At 46.5% G+C, this 25,863-nt stretch overlaps 1 protein-coding gene across 1 annotated transcript in view; it reads left to right on the forward strand.

The window, feature by feature from the left end:
* Positions 1-25,863, forward strand: part of CHRDL2 (chordin like 2) — a 672,596-nt gene that overhangs the window by 466,023 nt on the left and 180,710 nt on the right. The window contains exon 5 of the mRNA XM_085623361.1: positions 6,557-6,650. Within this exon, the coding sequence (XP_085479487.1) occupies positions 6,557-6,650 (94 nt within the window). The remainder of the gene's footprint in view (positions 1-6,556; positions 6,651-25,863) is intronic.

Consider the following 25,863-nt stretch of genomic DNA (forward strand, 5'->3'; position numbering starts at 1 on the left):
CTATCGTCTTCTTGAGGACCATGTCGGAGGCCATGTTTGCACTCACTTCCTCGCAAGACACTGCTTGTGGACACGCCCACTGGGACACCATGTTCACAAAGTCTTCGGTTTTCCGTTCCTGTGACATGTCTGCCCCTTCTTGCTGTCTTGGGTGGCGCGACAGGAAGTCTGCTGGGTTTTTGGCACCCGGCCGATATACCAACTCCATCTGGTATTGTTGAAGTTGTATCGCCCACCTTTCAATCCTCGGTGGGGGGTGTGGGGCCGTTCTTCGAAACAGGGGAAGGAGTGGTTGGTGGTCTGTCACTACCCGGAACGGGTGCCCACTGATGTACAAGTGAAAGTGGTTGCATGCCCACTTAATGGCGAGGGCCTCCCTCTCAATTTGTGAATATCTGGCTTCTGTTGCGGTTAAGGCCTTGCTGGCGAATGCCAGCGGCACCCACGTTCCTGGTTCTGTCTCTTGGGTTAGGACTGCTCCCAGTCCTACGGGGCTAGCATCTACGATCAATTCTGACTGCCGATTGGTGTCGAAGTATGCCATCGTCGTGCTGGCTAGCAACGCTGTCTTGATTTTCTGGAAGGCTTCCTCCTCTCTCCTGGACCATTGCCACCCGGCATCCTTCTTCGTTAGCTGGCGCAGCGGCTCAGCTATTGTTGCCAGATTCGGGATAAACCTCCCACAGTACGTGGCCATGCCCATGAAACTCCGTACTTCTGATGCAGTGGTTGGTGCTGGTGCTAGTTGGATCGCTTCTGATTTTTTCGGGTCAACTTTTACCCCTTCTGGACCAAACACGTACCCGAAGAACTCAATGGACCACTGGAAAAACTGGCACTTCTCCTTATGCAGGGTCACGCCATGTTCTGCTAACCGCTTCAACGTTGCCTTTAGTCGACGGTGATGTTCCTCGAGTGTGGTAGAGTGTATTAGAATGTCATCACTCACATTCATGACTCCTTGAAGCCCTGTTAGTACTTCTTTTACTGCATTTTGGAATATTTCTGCGGCGGATGAGATTCCAAAATTCAACCTCCGGTATCTTCTTAATCCTAGATGTGTCGAGAATGTGGTGATGTACCGACTGTCCTTGTCCAGTTTTAGCTGATGATACCCAGCATTCAAATCCAGTTTTGAAAACCACTGTGCGCCGTTGAGATCGGCTAGAATGTCATCAACTGTGGGTGTCAAGTGTCGTTCCCTCTTAATAGCTCGGTTAGGCATTCTCATATCAATGCATATGCGGATCTTCCCTGGTTGGCGAGGTTTCTCCGCAATTACAATCGGGGACACCCATGGGGTCGGACCGGACACCTTCTCAATTACCCCTTGCTGTTCTAGCTTTTCCAGCTCTTGCTCGACCAGTGGGCGCTGGTGAAACGGTATTCTTCTGTGACGTAGGGCTATTGGTTTTACAGCTGTGTCAATATGTAACTTGACAGGAGGCCTTTTGATCGTACCTAGACCTTGGAACAACTGTGGGAACTGTGCTAGGATTTCTTCCGTTTGCGTTGTCTTGACGGCGTTGGCGAACGTGACTAACGACAGGTCTTCTGCCGTGTGACTTCCAATCAAGATGTCCGCCTCTTTGTCTACCACGTGGAACGTGGTAGTGACTTCCTGGTCTTCCGACTGCACAGTCGCTGTTATTTTCCCTTTTAGCGGAAGTGGCACCTGACTTCCGTACGTGAGGATTCTTACTTTGGACGCATTAGCGGAGGTTTCATCTTGAGCGCTCTGTAGTGTTGAGACCCCATAACATTCACAGAGGCCCCGGTGTCTATTAGGGCGGTGACTTGTGTCCCTGCGATCGAAACTTCGCATGTTGGTTGAGGGCGACGCTGTCTCTTCAGGTCACACACGAACGACACAAAATGGCACTCTTCCTCCTCCTCCTCGGACGAGGAGTTCTCGACATATCGTAGATAGCCTGATCCGGCTCGTTGGGACGCTACCTGCGCCGGTTCGTCTAGTGTTAACTGCTTCACTTGCTTGTATGGTGCCTTTCTTCCTGTTGAACTTCTCACACGTGTCCCTCCTCTGCATACGCTTGCAAAATGGTTAAGAGTGCCACATTTGGTGCACGATTTCCCCCTCGCTGGACAGCTTTCTGGAGGGTGCTCTTCCTTCCCACAGTACCCACACGGAGGTCTCCGGGGTGTTCGGGTGGGCCATCTCCCTCGAGTTCCGCGTGCCACCGTTCGAAGTGCGTCAGCTCTCTCCGTCTTAACGGTGACCGTTGGTTCCGCAGCAGTGTGAAGGGCCGCCTCCATCGCAGACGCGCGGACATCAGACAGCTCATGTGACCTGGCCAGGATGAGTATGTCTTCTAGCGCAATGCGCGGTTGACGGAGTATGAGTGTCCTTAGCGTTTTGTTGCGACACCCTTGGATCAGTTGAGCCCTGGCTTCCTTCACGGGGTCATCCTCGGTGCACGTGCTGGCCAATTCCCTAAGGCGGGCATGAAACGCGTCCATCGACTCCCCTTCCCTCTGCTTCGCCTGTCGCAGCTTGAACCTCTCATAGTCGGGGTTTAGCTGGGGATCGAAGTGTGCATTCAAAGCTCTGACCCCCGCGTCGTAGTCTGTTGCAGGCCCTGTATTTGGCAAGTGCGCAAACAGCTTGTAAATCTCGTCCCCTGCAAAGTGTAGCAGCAATGAGCGTTTTACCTTGTCATCCGTTTCTCTAGTGGCGATGAAATAGTTGTCGAGGCGGCCCAGCCATACCTTCCATCACGGGGACGCCGTCGCAGGGTCAATCAGCTCGCTGAACGGAGGCAGGGCGCTTACTTGTGAATGCGTAGGTGTCACGACAGGCGCAGGTGCCACTGGCTGTCTGCTCGTGCTTGCCACCTGATCCACCATTGTAGCTATACGATGAACTGCTCCTCACGGCCTGCGTATGGGTGTGCTCCAACGCAAGCGGGTACGCCACGTGCTACGCTGCGGCGAGACAGGCCAGCCTCACTCCACCGTGCTGCCACACCCGTGCCCAAAATCACCCTCTCCAAAGAAGGAATATGCTCGATAATGAGAGTCAACTGGGTGCAGAGACACGTCCTCAAAGGCCAAGTCACTCTTGCATGGGCCAATGCTTGATTATCCTCAAAGGCCACGTCTCTCCGGCATGAACCAATGCTTCATTATTGTGTCTCTCGCGCTCCGGGGAGGCACACAGACGGTCAGGATGCTGGGAGGAGCACACGCGGGATGCGCGGGGATCGGCACAAGCAGGAATGCGTGCGCGCACATACGGGCCTCAGATCACGTTCCAGCTGTGGAGCTCACCATCAGGCAGGCGCCGCTCTCGTTGCGCGTGACACGCGCTGCCGGCATCAAAGGAGGCGCGGGACCATCAGCATGCAGTCGCTCCGTAGCAGCAGGCAGGCAGCTCACAGGCCCAGGACAGCAGGTCAGGTCAGTCTCGGGACAGCACCCGCATCACCAGGGCAGCGATCGCTACGGCCAGCGATCGACTCTCACAACGGGCCACACAGTCACGCGGCCACGCCGGACAGGCGGTGCCCACCCTCGTCGCCAGTGTGGGGACCTCCCAGCGTAGTGTGCAGCGCTGGGGGTCCGACAGGCCTAGTTGCTAGTGGGCCACGTGGGACACATGGAGCAGGCAATGAGGGGACACGACACTGGTGGTATAGGTCTGGGCCGGAAGTCACGAGCGACCTCCGCCCGTTTATTTATAGTCTCTCTGGCCACGCCTGGCCAGAGAGTGTTACAATGTGTGTAGGTGCTTCCTGTAGTCCAAGCCTCTCTCGGCAACTAGACTGCTACACTCGGCACTGTGACGTCAACTGCGTCTCATGTTCACGTGTGTGTAGTACAGACTATTAGGAAATAATAAGTAGTGCGAATGCACCCCAGGGCGTAGCTTAAACAATATATTTCAGGAGGTGTAAGTCTCAAACTCCACATCATACCCAGTGGTCGAAGTGGGCGGGATCGGAGGGGCACGACGTGCTCATACTTTTTCAATTTAAGGAGAAAGTTCCCCTACTTCCTGTGAAAAGAGAACCGTCCGCTGAAATGCTTAAGATGAAGTGTAAGTGTTGTGAAAGTGAGGGAGTGGCAGACATCTAAACAAGCCTGCTTTCCGGAACGCCTGCTTGCCTCAAAGATATGTAAATGTGCACAACGGGTCAATCTGCTAACGTAAAGGGAGTTTGGAAACCGGTATTAGCTTTAATGAATAGAATCACTTGACACTTCCTGATGATGCAGATTTATTATTTTTGAGTGGTATTGGAAAGTAGTTACCAGCTGAGATGGGAAGTGTGTGCTTTTAAAAGGGGCATAATGCAGGCCCCTGCACCCAGGGGCAGCTGCTCCATTAGAGCAGAGGAGCGCCCCGCCCCCTTCACCCCCAGCAAATAAAACGATAATAAAACGGGTTTTAAACCCATTTTAATATCAATTTATTTTAATCCCCTGGACCCGCACCCAGGACTCTGACCAGTCTTGGGAGCGGGTCCAGTGGGATGGCACTGTTGGTGGGGGAGTGGTGGGCACTCCCTTCACTGCGCATGAGGGTTTAATCAGCCGTCTCAGGCCGGTCAAACTCTCATGCGCAGTGAAGCGCTCTCCAGCCCCAGCTGCGTTGCTGGGGCTGGAGAGAGCTGGGGCTGGAGAGAGCAGGCACAGGCTCCCAGTCTGCCTGGCAGCGCAGGTTACCGGCCCTCAGGCCAATCCTGACGCTGCTTTCATGCAGTGGCCGGATTGGCTGCAGTGCATTCTAGAAGCCTGTGCCCAGAGGACAGAAGAGCGAGAGGCGGCGATCAGGTAAGTTTATTCATTTATTTATTTATTTTGTACCCAAACCCTGCCCTCCTCTCCAGCTCCCTTCTCCCTCCTCTGGCCTGTTCTGCCATGCCACTTTGGCAGGGGACAGGTCACTACTGCCTACCCCGCAGGATCGTGTGCTAACAACTATTCTCCACTGCTCCAAACAAGATTCAATTCTGTGGCTCTCTGGTTTCACACACAGCTCTCTGCAGTGCTTTAACTAACAGAGATTTTATAAAGTATGATAGTGCATTTCCCACTGATTAACTTACCTTGCTTGTATTTCACATTTAAGCTGTGTGTTATTTATATGTAAATACCTGAAGGTGAAAGACCTAAAAAAGTTACAGGATATTTAGTTTTTTTAGCCATGCCTTTGACCCGGCCCCCATGTTTACTCGCCCCGCCCCCATTGTGCACAGCATCACAGTTCCCTTACTTTTTAAATGCTTTCATTGCCTGTTGTGCACTTTATGTTTCCTCCTACAATTTGTACTCATGGGAACCTGTTCACAGAGGTAAATATAGATGTGTTTACTTCTTCATGTGAATGTTTTCTGTTACACCTAGTTGTAACTCTACACTTGTTGCTGTTCACCATTTCAGTGTAGATTTAGTCTTAGGTGTAGACTTACATGTTACCACCCCCTCAAATCAGGTGGTGGAGCCTCCTGCAAATGGATACTTATACTACTCATACCTCTGCACACAAAGCTGCAGTTCTCCGCCCCTGTGGTGGAGATTTCCCTATGGGGGTACAGGAAAAATTATCAGCGTTTCCTATAATAAAATATTCTATTGTCAAATATAAATATAAATAAATTTAAAATATTTATTTCTAATCTAGAACTAATTAAATAAAATAAAATGTTATAGTACATTAACTCATCAAATTAAATGTGCATTGAACTATTATTTAGTTAAGATATGTTCATTTAATTTAGAAATAAAAAACTCCCACAGTTACAACATTTTTTATTTTTATTTATATGTAGTAACTTGTGCTGAAATATGTATGTTTAATTATTATTATAAAATATATTTTTTAAATAAAATTGTAACAGCTTGTCCTGTTTTTAAAATAAAGTTATATTATTAACATTCAAAATAATAAAATGCGTATTTAATATTTGCATACTTTTTTTGCTCTGTGTATGTGTTTGGTGGCAATAATGTAATTATTTCAACGTTAGTGCCTATGGGGTGTTATTTTATTTCCCTGCCTTCATTGTTTTCTGTGGGAGTGTGTTGCACTACCTGTGCTTGGTCATGTGTGGTGCTTGAATTACTCATAGGCTGGTCTGGATTACATCGGCACCTGTTTTGACATCTTTAGGGTCAAAATAGGTTAATCCTGTCCTAACTTTAAAAGTGTTGTTTTTATATTGCAATGAGCTTACTCTTTTGTGTGTGTGTGTGTGTGTGTGTGTGTTTGTATTCACATATCGTTCCCTAAACAGCTTCTTACATTTCCCTAAACACCCCCCATTTTGTCATAAGTATTCTCCATTTTCGGGCAACTTCCTCTTGCCCCTCCCCATTTACTACTGAAACGTATATCTACATGTGCGGCGATGTCTGCACAAAATACATAGGAATGCCATAGGTTTGTGAATAGCATTTTGCAGTACATGAGTAGCACTACTGGAGTAATAGCCCCAGTGTATCTCTGTAAAACACTCCGGCGTGCACCATACAAAACTGCAACTCAATCAATAAATAATCTCTAACCGTTGCCTTTCTTTCCACTACCTGGCAGGATGGACAGATCTACTGTGGTTTGGTGACCTGCCCAGAGCTGGTGTGCGCTTCTTCCGTGGCCATTCCTGATTCCTGCTGCCCCGTCTGTAAAGGTGATAAAAGGATAAGAAGTACTGTAAATTATACTGTCAAAACTCCCATTGACATAGACTGTACCTCTAGTATGTGTGGGCTTTTTACTATTTCAGCTAGTTTTCTTGTTTGCAACAATGCATCCAAATTGGATTAATATGACAGATACCATTACTGTCCAAACAACGGAGCATTAGAAACACATTACGTCACCCGTAAACAATTGTGATGACCATCTAAGGATTTGTAACGGAGTAGAATCTTGTGAAAAAATTAACTTGCATTCGGATTTATAGCTCTGCATACAGCCTTAGCCTTTGCTAACCAGTATTTTAAAATAGACTTAAATCACCACCACCACCAATAACACTAATACCTCCACCAATATCACTATAGTATCACCACCACCAAAACCATCACCAATATTATGCCACCAATACTGCATCATCAATACCTTCACTACCAACATCAGCACTATGATCACCATACTACCAATACCAGCAATACCACCAGCAATAACACACCACCAGTACCACTACAGTTACCTCTAGCATCAAAACTTCCACTAACTCAGCTCACATAGAATGACAAACTCACCCTCGGTGGCTGGGACAACCATTAGCAAGGGCAGTCATTCATAAGACTGGCTTCCACTCTACAAATGTCTATCAGACTCTGAGAAGCTTTCTCTCTCAAACAGTTGTCTTAGTCCTCTTTCCTTCAGTATGTGCTTAAGCACAGCCATAAGCTCACCATTACGATTGGAGCACCCCTCTTCCCCATATCCACAATATCAAAGGTGTTCTCACTTAGGCCATAATATGAACCCATTCTCACCAACCAGGCATAATGGCTGTGGCAGCTCCAGCGTTGACCTTTAACAATGGAGCGGGCCTTTAATGACTGGTAGAACCCGCTACGGAGGCCTCTAAGGCTATTAGAAAATTCTACCCCTAGAGGGCAGAATGTTCTAATTTGTAAAAAAAAGACCTCACAGAGCCCGAGTGGGTTGTAATTCCCTCAGGCTCCGTGAGGCCTTTGTTAAATATTGGGAAATTGATGTTCCGGGCTTCTACTGGGCATTAGAAGCCCGGAGCACTCTATTGCCTTCAATTGAGCTCCTAACATTCCAGTGTTCTAATTTACCTTATTTATCTGTTATTGCTAAGGTTTTAGCAGTTTGTATGTGCATTTTAAGCATGACAGTATTCATATGAATCAAACACACCGGTGTAAATGCATTGTATGCACAGATTAATTTGCACACATGAAGACAGGCCATGCACATATTTTGTGGATGGAGAAATGTCTAGGGTTCTGACCAGTGCAAATCATGAGCATCCCTTATTGAATACATGGCTTTTTACATCATAAGCTTTTTCTGTCCTTTTTGCGTCTGACTTGACATCATAAATGTTGCTATACCTTATGTGTGAGAAGTTGGCCTGGTATATGATGCTCACTAGTTAAAGTGATCACCTTGTACCATGCCAAGCAACCCTTATGGTGTGGTTGTAAGTCAACCTTTTCGGACTAGCTGCCCTAGTGGTAGCGTAGGCTAAGCAGTCTTTGAGGCTAAACTCGTGAAGCGTGTTAAGCCAGCTGTTTTACCAAATGCAACCCCCTTTTATACCAATGAAAGGACACCACACAGATATATATTCAAAATATATATGTATTTATTTCTCAAAGTAACCCCTAGTCTCTTTATGAGCACAGGAGCACAAATCGTCAAACAAGATTACAGTAGAATACACAGAAGTTGCACTTTATATGGATAGGCCCTGGTGGCCGCTCAAACCATATACTAAAATAGTGGTATAAGTACCACGAACAGAAAGGGGAAAAGGCCTAGGGCCTCTAGAATCGCTGGGCCTACAAGGAGCTAACTTCAGTTAGTGACCAGGAGGTCCACGGGTGGCGTGTGCAGAGCAAATAGTCACACGCGTGCTCCCATAGGTTTCAATGGGTGCGTAAAAAGTACAAAGTTACTGCAAAGAGGATCTTCCGGATGGACTAGGAACTCAAGATTTGGAACACAGGCACTAGAGATGTAATACTACACTTGGGCACAGGAGTGCCAGCTTTACCTCACCCACAGGAAGCGGGTGCATAGGCCTCGAAGTGCGTCGGGTTTCTTCTATCTGTTCCGTGGAGCCTGAAGACAAAGATGCTGCAGGCGGTCGGTCCGGGAGAGATGCGGTGGATCCAAGAGTGGATCGGAGATGTTGAAGACCTGTAAGCAGAGGGGACAGTGTTCACAGTCACTAGCCAGTGACCAGCGTGGCACCAGGTGGGTACCAGGCAATGTCGGGTGCAAACAGGAAGAAAGGTGTAGCTTGTCTCTGCAGCCACGTGGTCCCTGGAGGTCGACGACGTCCAGGAGTCGGTTCACGAGCTGTCCCACGCAGGCTCTCGCTGTCGGCGGTGTCGGCGACTTGATCGAAGCAAACAAGCCTTGGCAAAAGCAATTGTTGTAGGAGATGAAATAAGCTGATGGTTCTGACCAGCAAGGTCAGAAGGACTGCTCCTTTGGAGGGGAGCAAGGGCCAGTCTGGGGCAACCAGACCAGTGGTGTATTTTGTGAAGTTCGTCGCCAAGATAGCTACTAGCCAGCGGGCCAGCAACCGGTTAGGCGCGTCGAGTGGCAAAATGCAGAAGGGCCCCACGCAGATCGTGGAGATGCTGGAGGGCTCACCTTTGGTGCAGATGCTGCTCGAGGGTTGGGCTTCTCAGATCCCAAAGCACAACTTGGAGGGAGCCTCGGTTGTTGCACTTGTCAGCTTGTCGTGGTCGTTTCAAGATGGCTGGCTCCACGTGTCTCGGTGCCTCCACGGGTCTCCTCTTTTCAGGGACTGTGGATCGGGCGGTGAGAGGTCTGGAGGTCCAGGTCTTGTCAGTCTCTGGGCTCCGGCTCCGGCGGGAGGCGGCGGCAAAGCAGACGTTGATTCCCTGGATGGTGCTTGCGTTAGCAAGGTGGTCACTCCCTGACCACAGGGGAGATTTCCTTCAGTCTTCTGTGCAGCAGAATGTCGAAATTCCCGTCTTCTTCTGAGTTTCAAGTTGATTCCAGGATGTCTGAAGTCTTAGGACACAGCTCCTACCTTTAAGCGGATTCTAGGGGCCGGACTACCTGCTAGGTCCCTCCCTATGGGTGGGACCAGGAAGGGGGGTGGTTACACCCACAATCCTTTGTCCAGCTCGCCCCAGGCCCGGGACTGGTGTGCCCCAGGACCGGTTTGAACTGGCATATGCACCGAGGCTCCTTGTGAGCCACAGGCATGTCTGGTTTCTTTCAAGCCCTACCTGACCAATACACAAAATCCTGTCTGGGGTGGTGCATGCACCTCCCCTGGCAGGAAACCCTTTGTCCACACCTCCCAAGCTGGAAGGACTCCCAGCAGCAGGAGGGCAGACTTGTGTCTGTGGTGGCAGCATCCATTTTGTGGAGCTGAGGCTATGTCTGATTTTACCCGGGTTTCAGGTACTGTACATGTCGTGTCCCTCTAGAAGGGTGGAATGCTAACCCCGTCGCCAGAATTGGCGAGGGGTTAGTATTCCAATTCGTATGACACCTTACTCGACATGTTTTGATAAAGCCAAACCAAAGTTAGCATTTAACCGCGAGGTTCATAATGCACTTAAGAGTATATGGTATGACGATATCTGGAAACAGTAGAAGGAAGTTGTTCCGACCACTGCAGACAGGCTCAGCTCATGCCAGAGCACCATCTCACATGGAACCAAGCACTCTGCCTTCAGGATTGTTAAGGCCTGCCATAGGAGTGACTTATAGGTTACCAGGTGTCCCATTTAAGGTTAGGTATAGGTATACTACACCTAAGTAAGAGGTGATTACACCAACTTACCCCAGCTGAGTGATCAGCCAGTTGTGTCAGATTGTTAGGCCAAGCCTGGGGTGGCATAATACATGCTTCAGCCCCTGGCAGGCCTTGGGTACACCAATGCCCTGGGTACCTAGTGTACACTGGTACAGGGGCTGACAGGGTGATCCACTTCCAATTGGTTATGCACCTAGGGTGCATAGTTTTAATTTAGTAGAGAGAACAGCAGGCTGAGATCCTGAATAGCAGGATCTCAGGCCAACTAAGTCGAAAAACCAGCTAGACACTAGGCAAAAATTTGGGGGTAACCATAGTCAGATATCCACCTTCCTACACAACCCCCCCCCCCCCCAAACGAAGGGAGATAAGGCTGACCTTGACCAGGTAAGCCTATATTGCCCAAGTGGCCATATAAGGAGGAACCAGCACTGGCATGGTTACCCCCTGTCTCATGGTCCACTAAGCAATCCCTCACCCTAAGGGTATCAGAGGGTCTCCACCATAGGGAATCTCTACCTTTGGTGTTTCTTGGCAAAGTAAAAGGCTGGTGTTGAGATGGAGTACTGAAGTGAGTGTCCTCAAAGTGAGGCCTCAGCTTCCTCCAATCCCCCTCCACCATGGATGCCTTTCTTTCCTTAACTGAGTTGCACTGTGCTCTCAGGGTCAGCCTCTGGCTACCTAAAGCTGGAGGCTGGGTCCCTTTTGTGGGCTTACTGGAGGGACAGGTCAGGTCTGGGGCCCTAAGGTCCCATGTTTGCCTGTACCCAACAGAATCCCTCTGGGGGAGGTCCCTAACTACCTGTAAAGGAGATCCCTCAGGAATGTTTTTACCCATCACCTGACGAGGGCTACTAGCCAGGCAATCCTCATTCTTTTGATGGGGGGGTTCTTGTGGACAGGGGCCCTCTTGGGGTCCACTGGCCTCCCTGACCTCTGCAGCCCTGGGCTGACTGAGGCAGGGTAGAGAGAGGCAGGCTACCTGCACCAGACTGGGTCCCACCTTGGAAGGGGCCAGTGACATCAGAGGCTCTGCCAGGCCAGGCCTGGCTACCTCTGGGGCAGTTCCTTCACAAGGGGTGAGGTCAGCTCCCTGAGGAGGCTGACTTTTTCCTAATGTCTGGGGAGAGGGAGACTTTTCTTCCTCCCCACTACTCTCTGTTTGTGTGGAGTGATCCATAGTTTCAGGCTTCACTACACCTATGTCAGTCTGAGTATAGGCTGAGACCATTACAGCCTTGCCAACCTTTTCAGGGGGGCACTCAGTTTGTGTTTGAGCTGTGACTGTCACAGCTCTGCCAGTCTCTACAGGGAAGTCTGTCTGTGCCTGGGCTGTGGCTACCACTGCCCTTCCAACCTTTCCAGGGAAGAAATCTATTTGGACAGGGGTTGTGAATGGCACAACCCCACTACCCTTTTGTGAAAGGCCTACCATTTTAGAATGGGTGTCTTGTTCAACTCCAGCCCAAGCTGAGAGTTCTAAGTCATTCCCCAGTAAGCAGTCTACAGGCAAGGTTGGGGACACTGCCACCCTTTTAGGGCCAGTGACACCTCCCCAGCTGAGACATACCTCTGCCATGGGATGACTGTTCTGTTTGCCATCAATGTTGGTCACCTGGTAGGAGAAACCAGGCAAAAGCTGCTCAGAGGGAACTAGCCAATGGGCCACCATTGTGATGCTAGCTCCAGTGTCTCTGTAGGCCTCAGCTTTTGTACCATTGATGTAGGGCTCCTGTCTGTACCTACCCAAAGTGTTGGGACAGGCAGTGAAGTTGGCAAACCCCATGCCACCATCACAGACAAGAGTATCTGCTGCAGGGGAATTGGCTAAGCCAGGGTCCCCCTGTGTTCCCCAAGTAAACCCACCCAAATTTTTGGGGGCACTCCCACCACCTGGGGGATTACTGCTGACAGTAATAGGTGGTGTGACAGGAGTAATTGGAGGAACAGTTTTGTTTGTAGCCCTTGGGCAACTGCTGTCAGTTTTCCAATGCCCAGGAGTTTTACACTCATGGCAGTATGGCTTTTTACCTGTGGTAGAGGAGGGAGCTTGGGACCCACCACCCTGTGTGGAGTTTTGGGGCCCTGAGGAAGATTTCTCTTTTGCTTTATCCCCACCCTTCTCTTGAGGTTTGGTGGTATCTTTCTTTTGGTCACCACCCTGATTCTTAGGCCTGATCCTGGTCCTGACCCATTTATCTGCCCTCTTTCCCAATTCTTGGGGAGAGGTCAAATCTGAGTCTACCAGGTGTTGATGGAGGAGCTGGTTTTGACAGTTACTTAAAATCTGTTCTCTCATCATCAAATTGTACAATCCTGTATAATCAGATACCTTACTTCCCAGCAACCAACCCTCCAAAGCCTTAGTGGCACATTCAACATATTCAGACCAGTCCTGAGTCTGTGTCTTCTGGGTGTCTCTGAACATTAACCTGTACTGTTCAGTGGTTAAGCCTAACCCATCAACTAGGACACTCTGCAGGGCTCTGTAATTTCTGACATCCTCCTCCCTAACAGTGAGGAGTCTGTCTCTGCCTCTTCCTTCAAAGGAGAGCCAGAGGATTGCTGCCCACTGGTCTTCAGGAACCTGCTGTACTTTGCAGGCTCTCTCAAGAGCAGTTATCCATTTGTGGATATCATCCCCACTTTTGTAGGGGGCACAACCTTAGACAGGTTCCTATTATCAAAGACCCTATCTTTGTCCTTAGGGATAATGCTGCCACCAGTGGGTATAGACCCACTCTCTCTAGGTTGCCTAGCCTTCCTTAGTTTTTCTTCCATCAGGGCTACTTCTAGCTCCTGCTTCCTGATCCTCAGCTGGGCTTCCTGCATTCTGGGCTCATGTTCCCTCCTCTGAGGGGTGGTCATCCTTTTCCTGGAGTGACCTTGAGAGCCTCTAGAGGCATGAGAAGCATTAGAGTCACCTGAGCGATTCCTTTGCCTCCCAAGCCCCTGGTTAAGTCCACTGGGGAGATCCAATGGGATGATCCCATTGTCAGTCCCCAATAGCCTTAGTTTAGCTGGGCCAAGTATAACACTTGGCACTGGGCTAGTTCTCCCTTCATCATCACTACTTTCTGTATCCTCCCCACTTTCCTCCTCTGTAGTATGGTTCTCATCTAAGGGATGGCTATTGGAAAGGGGTACTTCTGTAGCATCTTCAGAAGGGGGGCCTCCTGTTCCCGACCCTAAGGGGGCTAACTGGGAAGCTTTCTTGAGCTCTCTCTGATTTTCATCATTTTGCAAGAGTTCTCTGAGCTCAGCAGAGGTAGGGTTCTTGGGCTGTTTAAGGCCTCTAAGAGTTGCCAAATGCCTGAGCTCATTCTGGTTAAGGGTAGCAAAGATGGATGGTGCCCTCTGGGGGTCACTCTCAACAGAGATAGGTACATTGGACCCCTCTGCCCCAGCCATTGCTCTTAAGTGTGGGTGGATGTGTTGCAATCTACCTACACTTGGGTTTACCTACTAAACCTATCTAGTAGTTGTAGTCAGGGTGTGCTACTCCCTTTGCTCTACAACAACTAAGTTCAGTAGAACTTATGTATATCTAATCTTGTTTTATATGTACCTACAGGTACCTATGTGATCTTTCAATTGGTAACCAAGAGATTACAATGGTAAAATACAGCAAGCTCAAATCCAACCGCTGCTCACCAATGTGAGAAGTTGGCCTGGTATATGATGCTCACTAGTTAAAGTGATCACCTTGTACCATGCCAAGCAACCCTTATGGTGTGGTTGTAAGTCAACCTTTTCGGACTAGCTGCCCTAGTGGTAGCGTAGGCTAAGCAGTCTTTGAGGCTAAACTCGTGAAGCGTGTTAAGCCAGCTGTTTTACCAAATGCAACCCCCTTTTATACCAATGAAAGGACACCACACAGATATATATTCAAAATATATATGTATTTATTTCTCAAAGTAACCCCTAGTCTCTTTATGAGCACAGGAGCACAAATCGTCAAACAAGATTACAGTAGAATACACAGAAGTTGCACTTTATATGGATAGGCCCTGGTGGCCGCTCAAACCATATACTAAAATAGTGGTATAAGTACCACGAACAGAAAGGGGAAAAGGCCTAGGGCCTCTAGAATCGCTGGGCCTACAAGGAGCTAACTTCAGTTAGTGACCAGGAGGTCCACGGGTGGCGTGTGCAGAGCAAATAGTCACACGCGTGCTCCCATAGGTTTCAATGGGTGCGTAAAAAGTACAAAGTTACTGCAAAGAGGATCTTCCGGATGGACTAGGAACTCAAGATTTGGAACACAGGCACTAGAGATGTAATACTACACTTGGGCACAGGAGTGCCAGCTTTACCTCACCCACAGGAAGCGGGTGCATAGGCCTCGAAGTGCGTCGGGTTTCTTCTATCTGTTCCGTGGAGCCTGAAGACAAAGATGCTGCAGGCGGTCGGTCCGGGAGAGATGCGGTGGATCCAAGAGTGGATCGGAGATGTTGAAGACCTGTAAGCAGAGGGGACAGTGTTCACAGTCACTAGCCAGTGACCAGCGTGGCACCAGGTGGGTACCAGGCAATGTCGGGTGCAAACAGGAAGAAAGGTGTAGCTTGTCTCTGCAGCCACGTGGTCCCTGGAGGTCGACGACGTCCAGGAGTCGGTTCACGAGCTGTCCCACGCAGGCTTTCGCTGTCGGCGACTTGATCGAAGCAAACAAGCCTTGGCAAAAGCAATTGTTGTAGGAGATGAAATAAGCTGATGGTTCTGACCAGCAAGGTCAGAAGGACTGCTCCTTTGGAGGGGAGCAAGGGCCAGTCTGGAGCAACCAGACCAGCGGTGTATTTCGTGAAGTTCGTCGCCAAGATGGCTACTAGCCAGCGGGCCAGCAACCGGTTATGCGCGTCGAGTGGCAAAATGCAGAAGGGCCCCACGCAGATCGTGGAGATGCTGGAGGGCTCACCTTTGGTGCAGGTGCTGCTCGAGGGTTGGGCTTCTCAGATCCCAAAAGCACAACTTGGAGGGAGCCTCGGTTGTTGCACTTGTCAGCTTGTCGTGGTCGTTTCAAGATGGCTGGCTCCACGTGTCTCGGTGCCTCCACGGGTCTCCTCTTTTCAGGGACTGTGGATCGGACGGTGAGAGGTCTGGAGGTCCAGGTCTTGTCAGTCTCTGGGCTCGGGCTCCGGCGGGAGGCGGCGGCAAAGCAGACGTTGATTCGCTGGATGGTGCTTGCGTTAGCAAGGTGGTCACTCCCTGACCACAGGGGAGATTTCCCTCAGTCTTCTGTGCAGCAGAATGTCGAAGTTCCCGTCTTCTTCTTAGTTTCAAGTTGATTCCAGGATGTCTGAAGTCTTAGGACACAGCTCCTACCTTTAAGCGGATTCTAGGGGCCGGACTACCTGCTAGGTCCCTCCCTATGGGTGGGACCAGGAAGGGGGGTGGTTACACCCACAATCCTTTGTCCAGCTCGCCCCAGGCCCGGGACTGGTGTGCCCCAGGACCGGTTTGAACTGGCATATGCACCGAAGCTCCTTGTGAGCCACAGGCATGTCTGGTTTCTTTCAAGCCCTACCTGACCAATACACAAAATCCTGTCTGGGGTGGTGCATGCACCTCCCCTGGCAGGAAACCCTTTGTCCACACCTCCCAAGCTGGAAGGACTCCCAGCAGCAGGAGGGCAGACTTGTGTCTGTGGTGGCAGCATCCATTTTGTGGAGCTGAGGCTATGTCTGATTTTACCCGGGTTTCAGGTACTGTACATGTCGTGTCCCTCTAGAAGGGTGGAATGCTAACCCCGTCGCCAGAATTGGCGAGGGGTTAGTATTCCAATTCGTATGACACCTTACTCGACATGTTTTGATAAAGCCAAACCAAAGTTAGCATTTAACCGCGAGGTTCATAATGCACTTAAGAGTATATGGTATGACGATATCTGGAAACAGTAGAAGGAAGTTGTTCCGACCACTGCAGACAGGCTCAGCTCATGCCAGAGCACCATCTCACATGGAACCAAGCACTCTGCCTTCAGGATTGTTAAGGCCTGCCATAGGAGTGACTTATAGGTTACCAGGTGTCCCATTTAAGGTTAGGTATAGGTATACTACACCTAAGTAAGAGGTGATTACACCAACTTACCCCAGCTGAGTGATCAGCCAGTTGTGTCAGATTGTTAGGCCAAGCCTGGGGTGGCATAATACATGCTTCAGCCCCTGGCAGGCCTTGGGTACACCAATGCCCTGGGTACCTAGTGTACACTGGTACAGGGGCTGACAGGGTGATCCACTTCCAATTGGTTATGCACCTAGGGTGCATAGTTTTAATTTAGTAGAGAGAACAGCAGGCTGAGATCCTGAATAGCAGGATCTCAGGCCAACTAAGTCGAAAAACCAGCTAGACACTAGGCAAAAATTTGGGGGTAACCATAGTCAGATATCCACCTTCCTACATTATGTGATCAACAAAAAAGAGCTTTTAGAAGCACTACTGAGAGAAAGGTTCCCCCAATGTTGAGTCTCTTCATTACAGATTTTAAATGGGCAGAGGTGTGCATTCCTGAAAAAGAGTCCTTATAGTGCACTTTTTGCGTATTAAGAAGGTTTATGCCAAACACAGCATGACTGAGTTTTTATTGTTCGTTCGTCTGGTTGGTTTCTTATAGAAAGGTATGACAAAAGCAGTGGGCCTGACTTATGTATTGTGGAAAGCATATATTAAAGTCAATAGCCATTTTAGGGTGGATTGTTACTATACTCTGTTAAAGCTTTTAGAACCAGCACTAAGTTTTGTGGACCGGCACTTACCTTTTCCTTATCAGCCTTACTGACCCAGAGCAAGATAGAGAAAAACACAAAAGGAGGAAATGAGAAGAAAGGGAAAGATGGAGAACCCTAGCAAAGGGAGAAAACGTGGATGAAAAAGAAACTACAAGGGTGAAATAGAGGGGAAGAGAGTTCATAGAGGTGGAAGAAATACGCATGAGGTGGGATGCACACTGCGCAACCTTGGTATTCAGCAATCCTGACATTTGTCAGCACCGGGTGAATGCTTCTGAGAAAAACCTTTGGCACCAGCACTTATTATTGACAAATTAAGCAGTGTTGTGGACAGGAATTTCATTATAGGGATACACACAGGTTACTGCAGTAGGCAAGTGTTTCGGTATTGTTACCTCCTGTGACAAACGCTTGGGGTAGAAGATTTGAACTTTGAAAAGCACCGATATGCTGATTTTAGAATGATTTTATATTGTTTTGCCAATTGAAATTTTGTACATATTAATAATTTTCGGACTACTGAGAGTGAGGCTTTGGTTCCACCCAGATGTTGAGACCCTGAGGTATATATTTTTATTGGGAGAGGTTGTGTGCTTCTACTGAAAAAGATAGCTTGTGTTGCACTTTGTACCATCTGGGAAAGCTTATACTTAATACAGCAGGACTGAATTGGTTATTGGGACAATTTACTGATCGCAAAAAGCCTGATGAGCTTATTATGGAAAGTTATGATAGAGGCAAAAAGTCTGGCTTATTTATGGTGAAAAACCTGTGTTAAAGACGATTGCTCTTTAAGGGTAGACTATCATTACACTGTCCTAAAGCCTGTTGAGAGGTATTATGTTACTTGGAAACTCGCATATTAGCATAGGAAGCAGTGGTTAAGGTGTTTGTCTGACCCTCTGGTTTTCCCCTCTGACAAATCTTGTGGGTAAAAGATTTGCACTTTATTAATCCATGTTAAATCTCTTAGAAGGTATTGAATATTGTTTTGCCAACTGTAACTGTGTGTACTTTTATAATTTTCTGACTGCATGCCTGTGGCTGGCTTCACTCACAGAGACAACGCAGGACTGATGCCTGCTTGTCTTTCGCCGCTGTACAGATCAACTCGTAACTACCTAAGTAAATCGTACGCCCTAGGTTGGCACAAACTCCCCACCCGTCCTGATGAAGACCCTTAGTGACTACCGAAGGGAGCACAACACGGGTTGAAACGTCAACAACAATACAAGGCTCAGATTGACCAAGGCTCTGTAGACCAAAAGGAGCATCATTTGCCAACAGAGTCATTGGTTCTATGTCTGGCCATCTGTTCTTTTCCCTTTCCCTTGTACAAAAGTCCTGACCACTTTGTATATACTGCACAATTGTTTATCACTAAGCACATATGTCACATGATCACTTTGTATATGTAAATATTTCACCTATTGTAGACAGCCTTGATCTACTGCAGATGTGATTATACATGAATGACCTAATTCTGATAAACATGAACAGTAGATACGTACACACTGCTTTATGGTCTTTATTTTGAACAGAACTACCGTGCTCAGGCGTGTGTGAGATTCATACCAAATTTGCATATTCCGTATGTGACACTTAGTGCACCGAAAAGTAACCTATCAGAACCCAACAGAACCATTTTTTGTTTATGATTGTATACCCAGGTTCTGAGGGACACAGGGTCATCCCATTTTTGTTATTTGTGATGGTTATGGTGGCTAGCCAATTTTGAGGTCTAAAGGCTAGACTGGTTCTTTAGGAAAAAGTATATCAGAAGCCATAGGTCGTATATGTTTATTATGAAAGGTTGTAAGCCTGCTGTGAAAAGTGCTTGTTATAGCCAATAGTTCTTTAAGGGTTAATTGCCATTACACGCTGTTAAAGGCTGTAGCGAGATCATTTTGTTACATTCAATCTAAAAAAATTACTGAAGCAGGCAAGGGTTTTGAATTTGGCCACCCCCTCTTCCAAGCACTTGTAAGTGATAGGACCGGATTCTTACCTGCCTTGTCTACCTTGCCTATCTACAAGAATCCTCTCAGGTCGCCAGGATCTTTTTATCTACTAAATAGTGTAGAGGGGAGGAAATTCAATTCTCAGTACATAATGAACAGATTCAAATCTCAGTTTTAAAGGGCCACTGACTCTGAATCAAAATTTTTAGGATTGTATTACAATCAAGAATAACTGCACATACAAACACCTCAATACAAGGTGAAGAAAATAAATGGGCACTAGTACAAACGCAAGTCTACACAAGAGTCTCATACGACTCAAGATAAAAAGTACAATTAATTCCAAAAGCATGAGAAATGCAATCGTTAGTCCGATGTCTACATTAGGAATCATTAGCCTAAAAGGAAAAACGGTTAGTCTATCCCTACTCTATCTCTAAGGTGACATCCCTACTTAGCATTTCCCTCCCAGGCAAGAGAGTAAAAAGGTGTCAGAAGTGAACACCTCCTTAGAAGTACATTCACTTAGTCAGAGCTTGTTCTAAGATGCTCCTTCTAGGGGCACTGTCCCTAATACAAAATCCCAAAAACGTAGAACACGCCCTCGGCACACCTCTTCAGCCAGGTCTTCTTCCAGTACTTTTCCAGTAAAACTTGTACTCCATCCAACAACGGTTAGCTTGACCTTGGGTCCCAGGCACCTTCTCCACTGAAAGTATCATCCGTAAATTCCAATGTACTCCCCTGTTGGCTTCTCGTACCATCCTAACTCCTAAAACAAAGACCTAGTCTCTCTAACAAGCTAAATGTCCTTGCACCTGCAACAGAAACATAGGAACGAAAAACTTTTCACTTCTCTGAGATTTTCCATCCTCCTGAAACCCAAAGCCTTTCCCAAGGGAAATCATTTTCGGCCTACAACGTTTAGCTAACATAAGAAATGAACAGGCCTTTCTCTTAAAACGTATATGCGATCAGGCCTTTACACTGTTAAACACACTCCTAAATCACATTTTAAGCATTAGTTCATTACTCTTTTAAACGTAAAAGCAGACTAAACGTGTAACTTTAACATGGCGCACGTTTAAACTAATACATTGCATTACGTAAAAATAAAACATTATGCATTAACTAAAAATACATTAGCAATGATTTACGACATTACTTTTCATGAAAAGCATGGTTGCATTTCTAATCACACCTATGTTAAACAATTCTAATAATACATTTCTATGTCACACCTAAACTACTTCGATTAAAATGTGGGTGCGGACTAACAGTGAATATGATGCACCCCTACAAATTTCAGAATAACGTGGCGCTCTATCACCACTAAAGGTTTATAATGTGATAATGCCTGTTAGGCCCTTTTCAGAGAGTTGTTTTGTGAACAATAATTTTGTATACATTTGTATTTTTATGACAATCTGCCTAGTGGCAACAAGCCAACAATAAAGGTGATGGGCTTGATTAGTTAACTGGGAAATGCTATGTCAGATGCCTTATGTTGATATGGTTACTATGAATTTTGATGACAAAACTACTAGACCTAACTTACCTATTGTGAAATGCATTTATTAAAACCAATATGTGTTAAAAAATGGATTGGCAATACACTGGTTTGTAGGCTGCGAAGTGGTGGTTTGTTACTTGGAATCTCACAGATTAACTAAGTAAGGAAGGGTTTTAGTGTTGATTACCCCCTCGGATACTTTCTTACGGCAGTAGTTTTGCTGTGTAATAATTATTTTTGTTTAGAAAGCTTTATTGAATATAATAAACCAAGTAATACAAAAAGAGAATCATTAGGCAATAAGATGAAACAAAAAAAAAACAAAAGAAAAAACAATTAAATTCATACAAGATTTAAAAAGTGCCATAGAGGAGATAAGGAATATACTTAGGGAAAAAGCGTTTTTTTTTTTTTGAAAGATACTGAAGAAAGGAAAGAGGGGTAAAGGAGGGAGGGGGAAAAAGCATTCAATATACAGAGTAGAATATCTTATAATTAACATAAGCAAGTGAATATATATATACGAAAAACTAAATAACGGCTATAGTTGAAAAATGGTACAAAAACAAGATAATCAAGGGACAATTTGAGAGAGAAAATTAGTTAAAGGCAACCATAACAAATCTTTTTGATCAAAAGAGGTACAGTGGTAGCAAAAGCACGATCAAGTCTATGGTGATGACACAATAAATTCCACCAGGCGTTATATGAAATCTTTGAAGTGTCTTTCCAATTGGTAGTAATTATCTGTAAAGAAATGGCTATGTATAAATCTATAAATTTGCGTGCATTACAGTGAACATTCCATATAGGTGAGACACCACCCAGAAAAATGTGGACAATATCAAAGGAGTGGTCAGTAGCTAATATTTCATTTAATTTTAACCAAATACGAGACCAAAAAGATTTACCTAATGGGCAGTGAAAGAACATGTGAAAAAAATCACTATCAGTATGAGAACACGACCAACATTTTTTGGAATCAGACAATTTGAAATGATGTAAGTCGGACGGGGTAAAAAAAAGTCTATTGTAAAAAAAATACAACGTCTGTGTAGTACTAGCAGAGCGGGAGACAGTGTGTATTTTAGACCATAAGGAATTTCAAACCTGAAGGGAAAACTCTTGAGCTAGATCCTTTTCCCAGGAGAGTTCAAGTTTAGATTTGGGTCTATCAACATAGGGGCAGGAAAGTAGTTTATAGATAGCCGCAGCTTTGAGAGGAATAGAGAAATCTGGTAGTGATAGGGGAGGGGTTGTGTCAATAGTGGGCAGAGAAGCAACTTGAGAGATAATGAAGGCTAAGGAATTTTTAAGTAAGGGATATTGAGAGGAGAATGTGTTGGAAAGGTGAAAGGAGGCGCAAATGTCAGAGTAGTCTCGTAAAGAGTTATTAGCAAGTAAATGATCAAAGGTAATAATACCTTTATCAATCCATTCCTTCCAAAAAGTGCTCTGTTATTTATCTTTAAGGATTTATTAAACCAAATTGGAGTAGAGGAAAGAAACTCTGACTGAGAAAGGGAGGAACGAAACACTGAGAGAGGGTCAGATGAATCAGATAGAAAGGGCCAAATTTGTTTTAGAGTAAAGGCAGAATGAAAGTGAGTGAGGTTGGGAAAATTGACTCCACCTGAATCTTTGGGTTTTTGAAGACGAGAAATAGAGATCCTAGCTTTGCGTTTATTCCATAAGAATGAAGTGAAAATACGGTTTATAGTTTTAAAAAAGTAGAGTGGAAGAGAAATTGGAAGCATAGAAAGATAAAAATTAACAATGGGAAGAAGCATCATTTTGATAGTGGCTAACCTCCCCCACCAGGATAAGAAAAGGGGAGACCAATTGTCTATAAGAGAGGAGAGCTCCCCATATCACAGTCTGACTGCCAGCCGCCCTAATCTTAGACCAGACGGTGTGGAAAAACTCAGGGGAATCAACATTGGGGTCATATACAGCAGCAATGGTCACATACATACCACATAAGAGCCCCTGTATCAGAACGTATCGCCCCTCTGGGTCACACAGCACATGCCTCTCCCTCCAGTCCAGCCCCTTCTTGATCAACACAGCCACCCCTCGTGCATAAGTAGAGTATGTAGATGAATAAACATGTCCCCATCGAGTATGGCGGAGTCTCTGCGAGGTCGTCACATTCAAGTGCGTCTCCTGCAGTATGCATATGTCTATGTTGTGACGAGTTAGATATGCATGAACCAGCCTCGCCTTTCTGCCATCATTAAGCCCCCGGACATTCCAAGTAAGGCAACTTAGGGCATTAGCAGCCATTTTCGAGTGTTACTAATCCAAGCATAATGACTGAACCCATTGTGTGATGTTCGGCCCACTGCAGTGCAATTAGCTCAAAGCATACCTTCAATACTGGCAATAAACAATAACAAAAACTCACCCCCCCCGCCCACTCCAACCCCCCAAACAGGTTGTAGAAGAACCCCCCCCATAATAACCAAAACATACAACCCACAACAAAGTCATTGGGATCCTTCCCATGGGGGCGCTGCAAAGCTGGCGAACTTCCTTCCTTCATGCAAGGTGGCCGGGAGGACTGCAGGGAGTCTGTCCGCACGCAACCCACAGCGTACCTCAATTTCTAGAAATGGTACTGATTAGGTCCTTAAGGTAATAGGTAGTCCCCTCTTTGCAGAGTCCAGGGCGCCCTTCCGCACAAGGTATCCGACCTGATCCTGAGCCATGGCCTCATCAAGTTAGTCATTATCGCTCAGGTTGGCTTCCGTCCTCACAACAGCCTCTCGATGCCCCTTTTTCGGCCTCCCACAGGCTTGTTTGGCAAATTTTAGCACAGATTTCGCATCTGTGAAAAAGTAGCACTGCCCCTCAACGGACACCTTCAGCTTTGCCGGGTACAGCAGCGAGTATGGAATCTGTGCTTGCAGCAGGATCCGCTTTACGGGGAGAAATTCACATCTTGCCGCCTGCACCGCCGGGGTGAAGTCCGGGTAAAAGGAGATGGTGTTTCCTATATGCGTGATTGTGCCTTTCTCACGCGCCTTCCTGAGGACTATGTCCCGATCCTGATAATTCAGGAGTTTCGCTATAATAGGTCTGGGCGGGGCACCCACCGGGGGCCGCTGGCCCAGCGACCTGTGGGCTCGCTCCACCACAAAGACCGAGGAGAGGTGAGGATCAAACAGCTCGTGCAGCAACTCTGTGACGTAGGATTCCATTGTAGAAATGGCCGTCGTCTCCGGAATTCCCGTAATACGAAAGTTACTTTGTCGCGACCTCGCCTCTAAGTCCTCGTTTTTGGCTCGAATGACCTTCAGGAGATTGTCCATGTGAAGTAGCTGTTCCTTCGTCTCCACTTGGAATTCATGGAACTCCATTTGTCTGCCCTCCAGATCATCCAGACGAGTCTCGTGGGTCGATACCTGCGATTTGACGGAGTCCAGCTGCGCGGCCATGGCATCTAACTTGGAATCAATGTTTCGCAGGCTGGATCTCATTTCCAACATTAGGGATTTCAGGTCCCCACCCTGGTCATCTGTCTGCGGGTCCTGGGATCCCCAAGGGATCCATAAGTTGGTTGCAGTCACCCCCCACAATTAAATCATCAGTCGCATGAGGAGAAAGAAGCATGGAAAAATCATTCCAGAAGGTTAAATCTACACCATTAGGGCCATAAACATTACCGAAAGAAAATTTTGTATTATTAACAGTGACATCTAAAAACAACCATCTACCACAGTTATCATGAAACTCATTCTGTAACTGAACAGACAACCATTTATGAAATAGATTAATAACACCATTTTTGTTGTTTACTGCCGGAGAGCAAAAGGCCTCCCCAACCCATTGCTTACGTATTGAAGACAAATCTTGTGAATTAAGGTGAGTTTCTTGTAACAATGCAACATGACATTTCAATCTTGCTAAATGAGATAAAACACGCTGTTTTTTAACAGGATTTTGAATACCTTTAACATTCCAAGAAATAACACGAAGACCATTCATTCCTGGAAGTAAAATAAGAATAAGCAAAAGGAAATAGGGAATTTAAAGCAAAGTGGAAAAAGAGAGAAAAAAGGAAAAAATATGTTGGATAGATGTAAATGACAAAGGAGAACTAAGAGCGGGGAAACTAAAGCATGTGTCCATCTCGGAAATGGTGACAAGAATAGAGGAAAAAAACAACGGAGTACCATAAGCAAAAATAGGAGAGAGGAAAATATAGAGTGGGGTAGGTAATTTAAATATTGCCAAAAAAGTAGAGAAGAAAGGGATAAAAAGGAAAGGAAGGGTGACCTGAGGGTAGAAAAAAGGAGAGGAGAGGGAGAGGGAAGGGAAAAGAATAGAAAGGAGGATAAGGGGGAACAGAATCCCCCAGAAAGTATCAAAAGAAGGATGGCAAAAAGCCACAAAGAACAACTGAACAAAAAACATTAATGTGAGAAGGGGGCAACGAAGAACAAGACAACCAGACTAGGAAGAGACAGCTATAAAAAACAGGCTACCCTAAAAAAGGAGAAAGAAGAACTGTGAAGTAAAATACAGAACGAAAGGCAACCAAATAGGACAAATGAAAAAACGTACCAAACATCTAGGGAAAAGAAAACAGCAGCGGGATGAGACGCACAGTGTAAACAACAGGGCAATATGAAGGGTGACCTTGACAACAACACCGGAATGGGAAGACCTGTAAGACAAAGAAGGAGTGAACAAAGGAAACATAAGAGCTAAACTATACATTATAAAATAGGAGTAGAACAAAACTTAATACTCAGACATTAACAAAACAGTTAGGGTTTGCTCAATTCCATGAGTTCTCCTTTGTGAGTATGAATGAACTTCTTCAAATCTGCAGGGTCTTCAAAACTAAAAGTTCTATCTTTATAAGTCACTTTGAAAAAACAAGGATGAATTAGACAATAGTGGGCATTCATGGATCTCAGGGCAGGTCGAAGGTCCAAAAAATTCCTTCCGATGAGAAGCAGTAGGTTTGGAAACATCCTGAGTGTAAAAAACGTTATGACCAGACCAAATCATTTGTTTGTGTTGCTTTGCAGCTTGGAGAATCGACATAAGGTCTGAGTATAGAATGAAATAGGCAATGATTCCCCGAGGTTTAGATGTAGGAGATGTATTCCTTGGCCCCAGACGATGGGCACGTTGTATGTTGAAGTCTGAAGATTTTGGGAGACCAGAAGTTTTCAAGA

The sequence above is a fragment of the Triturus cristatus genome, chromosome 8 (genome assembly GCF_964204655.1).
Source record: "Triturus cristatus chromosome 8, aTriCri1.1, whole genome shotgun sequence".
Classification (NCBI taxonomy): domain Eukaryota; kingdom Metazoa; phylum Chordata; class Amphibia; order Caudata; family Salamandridae; genus Triturus; species Triturus cristatus.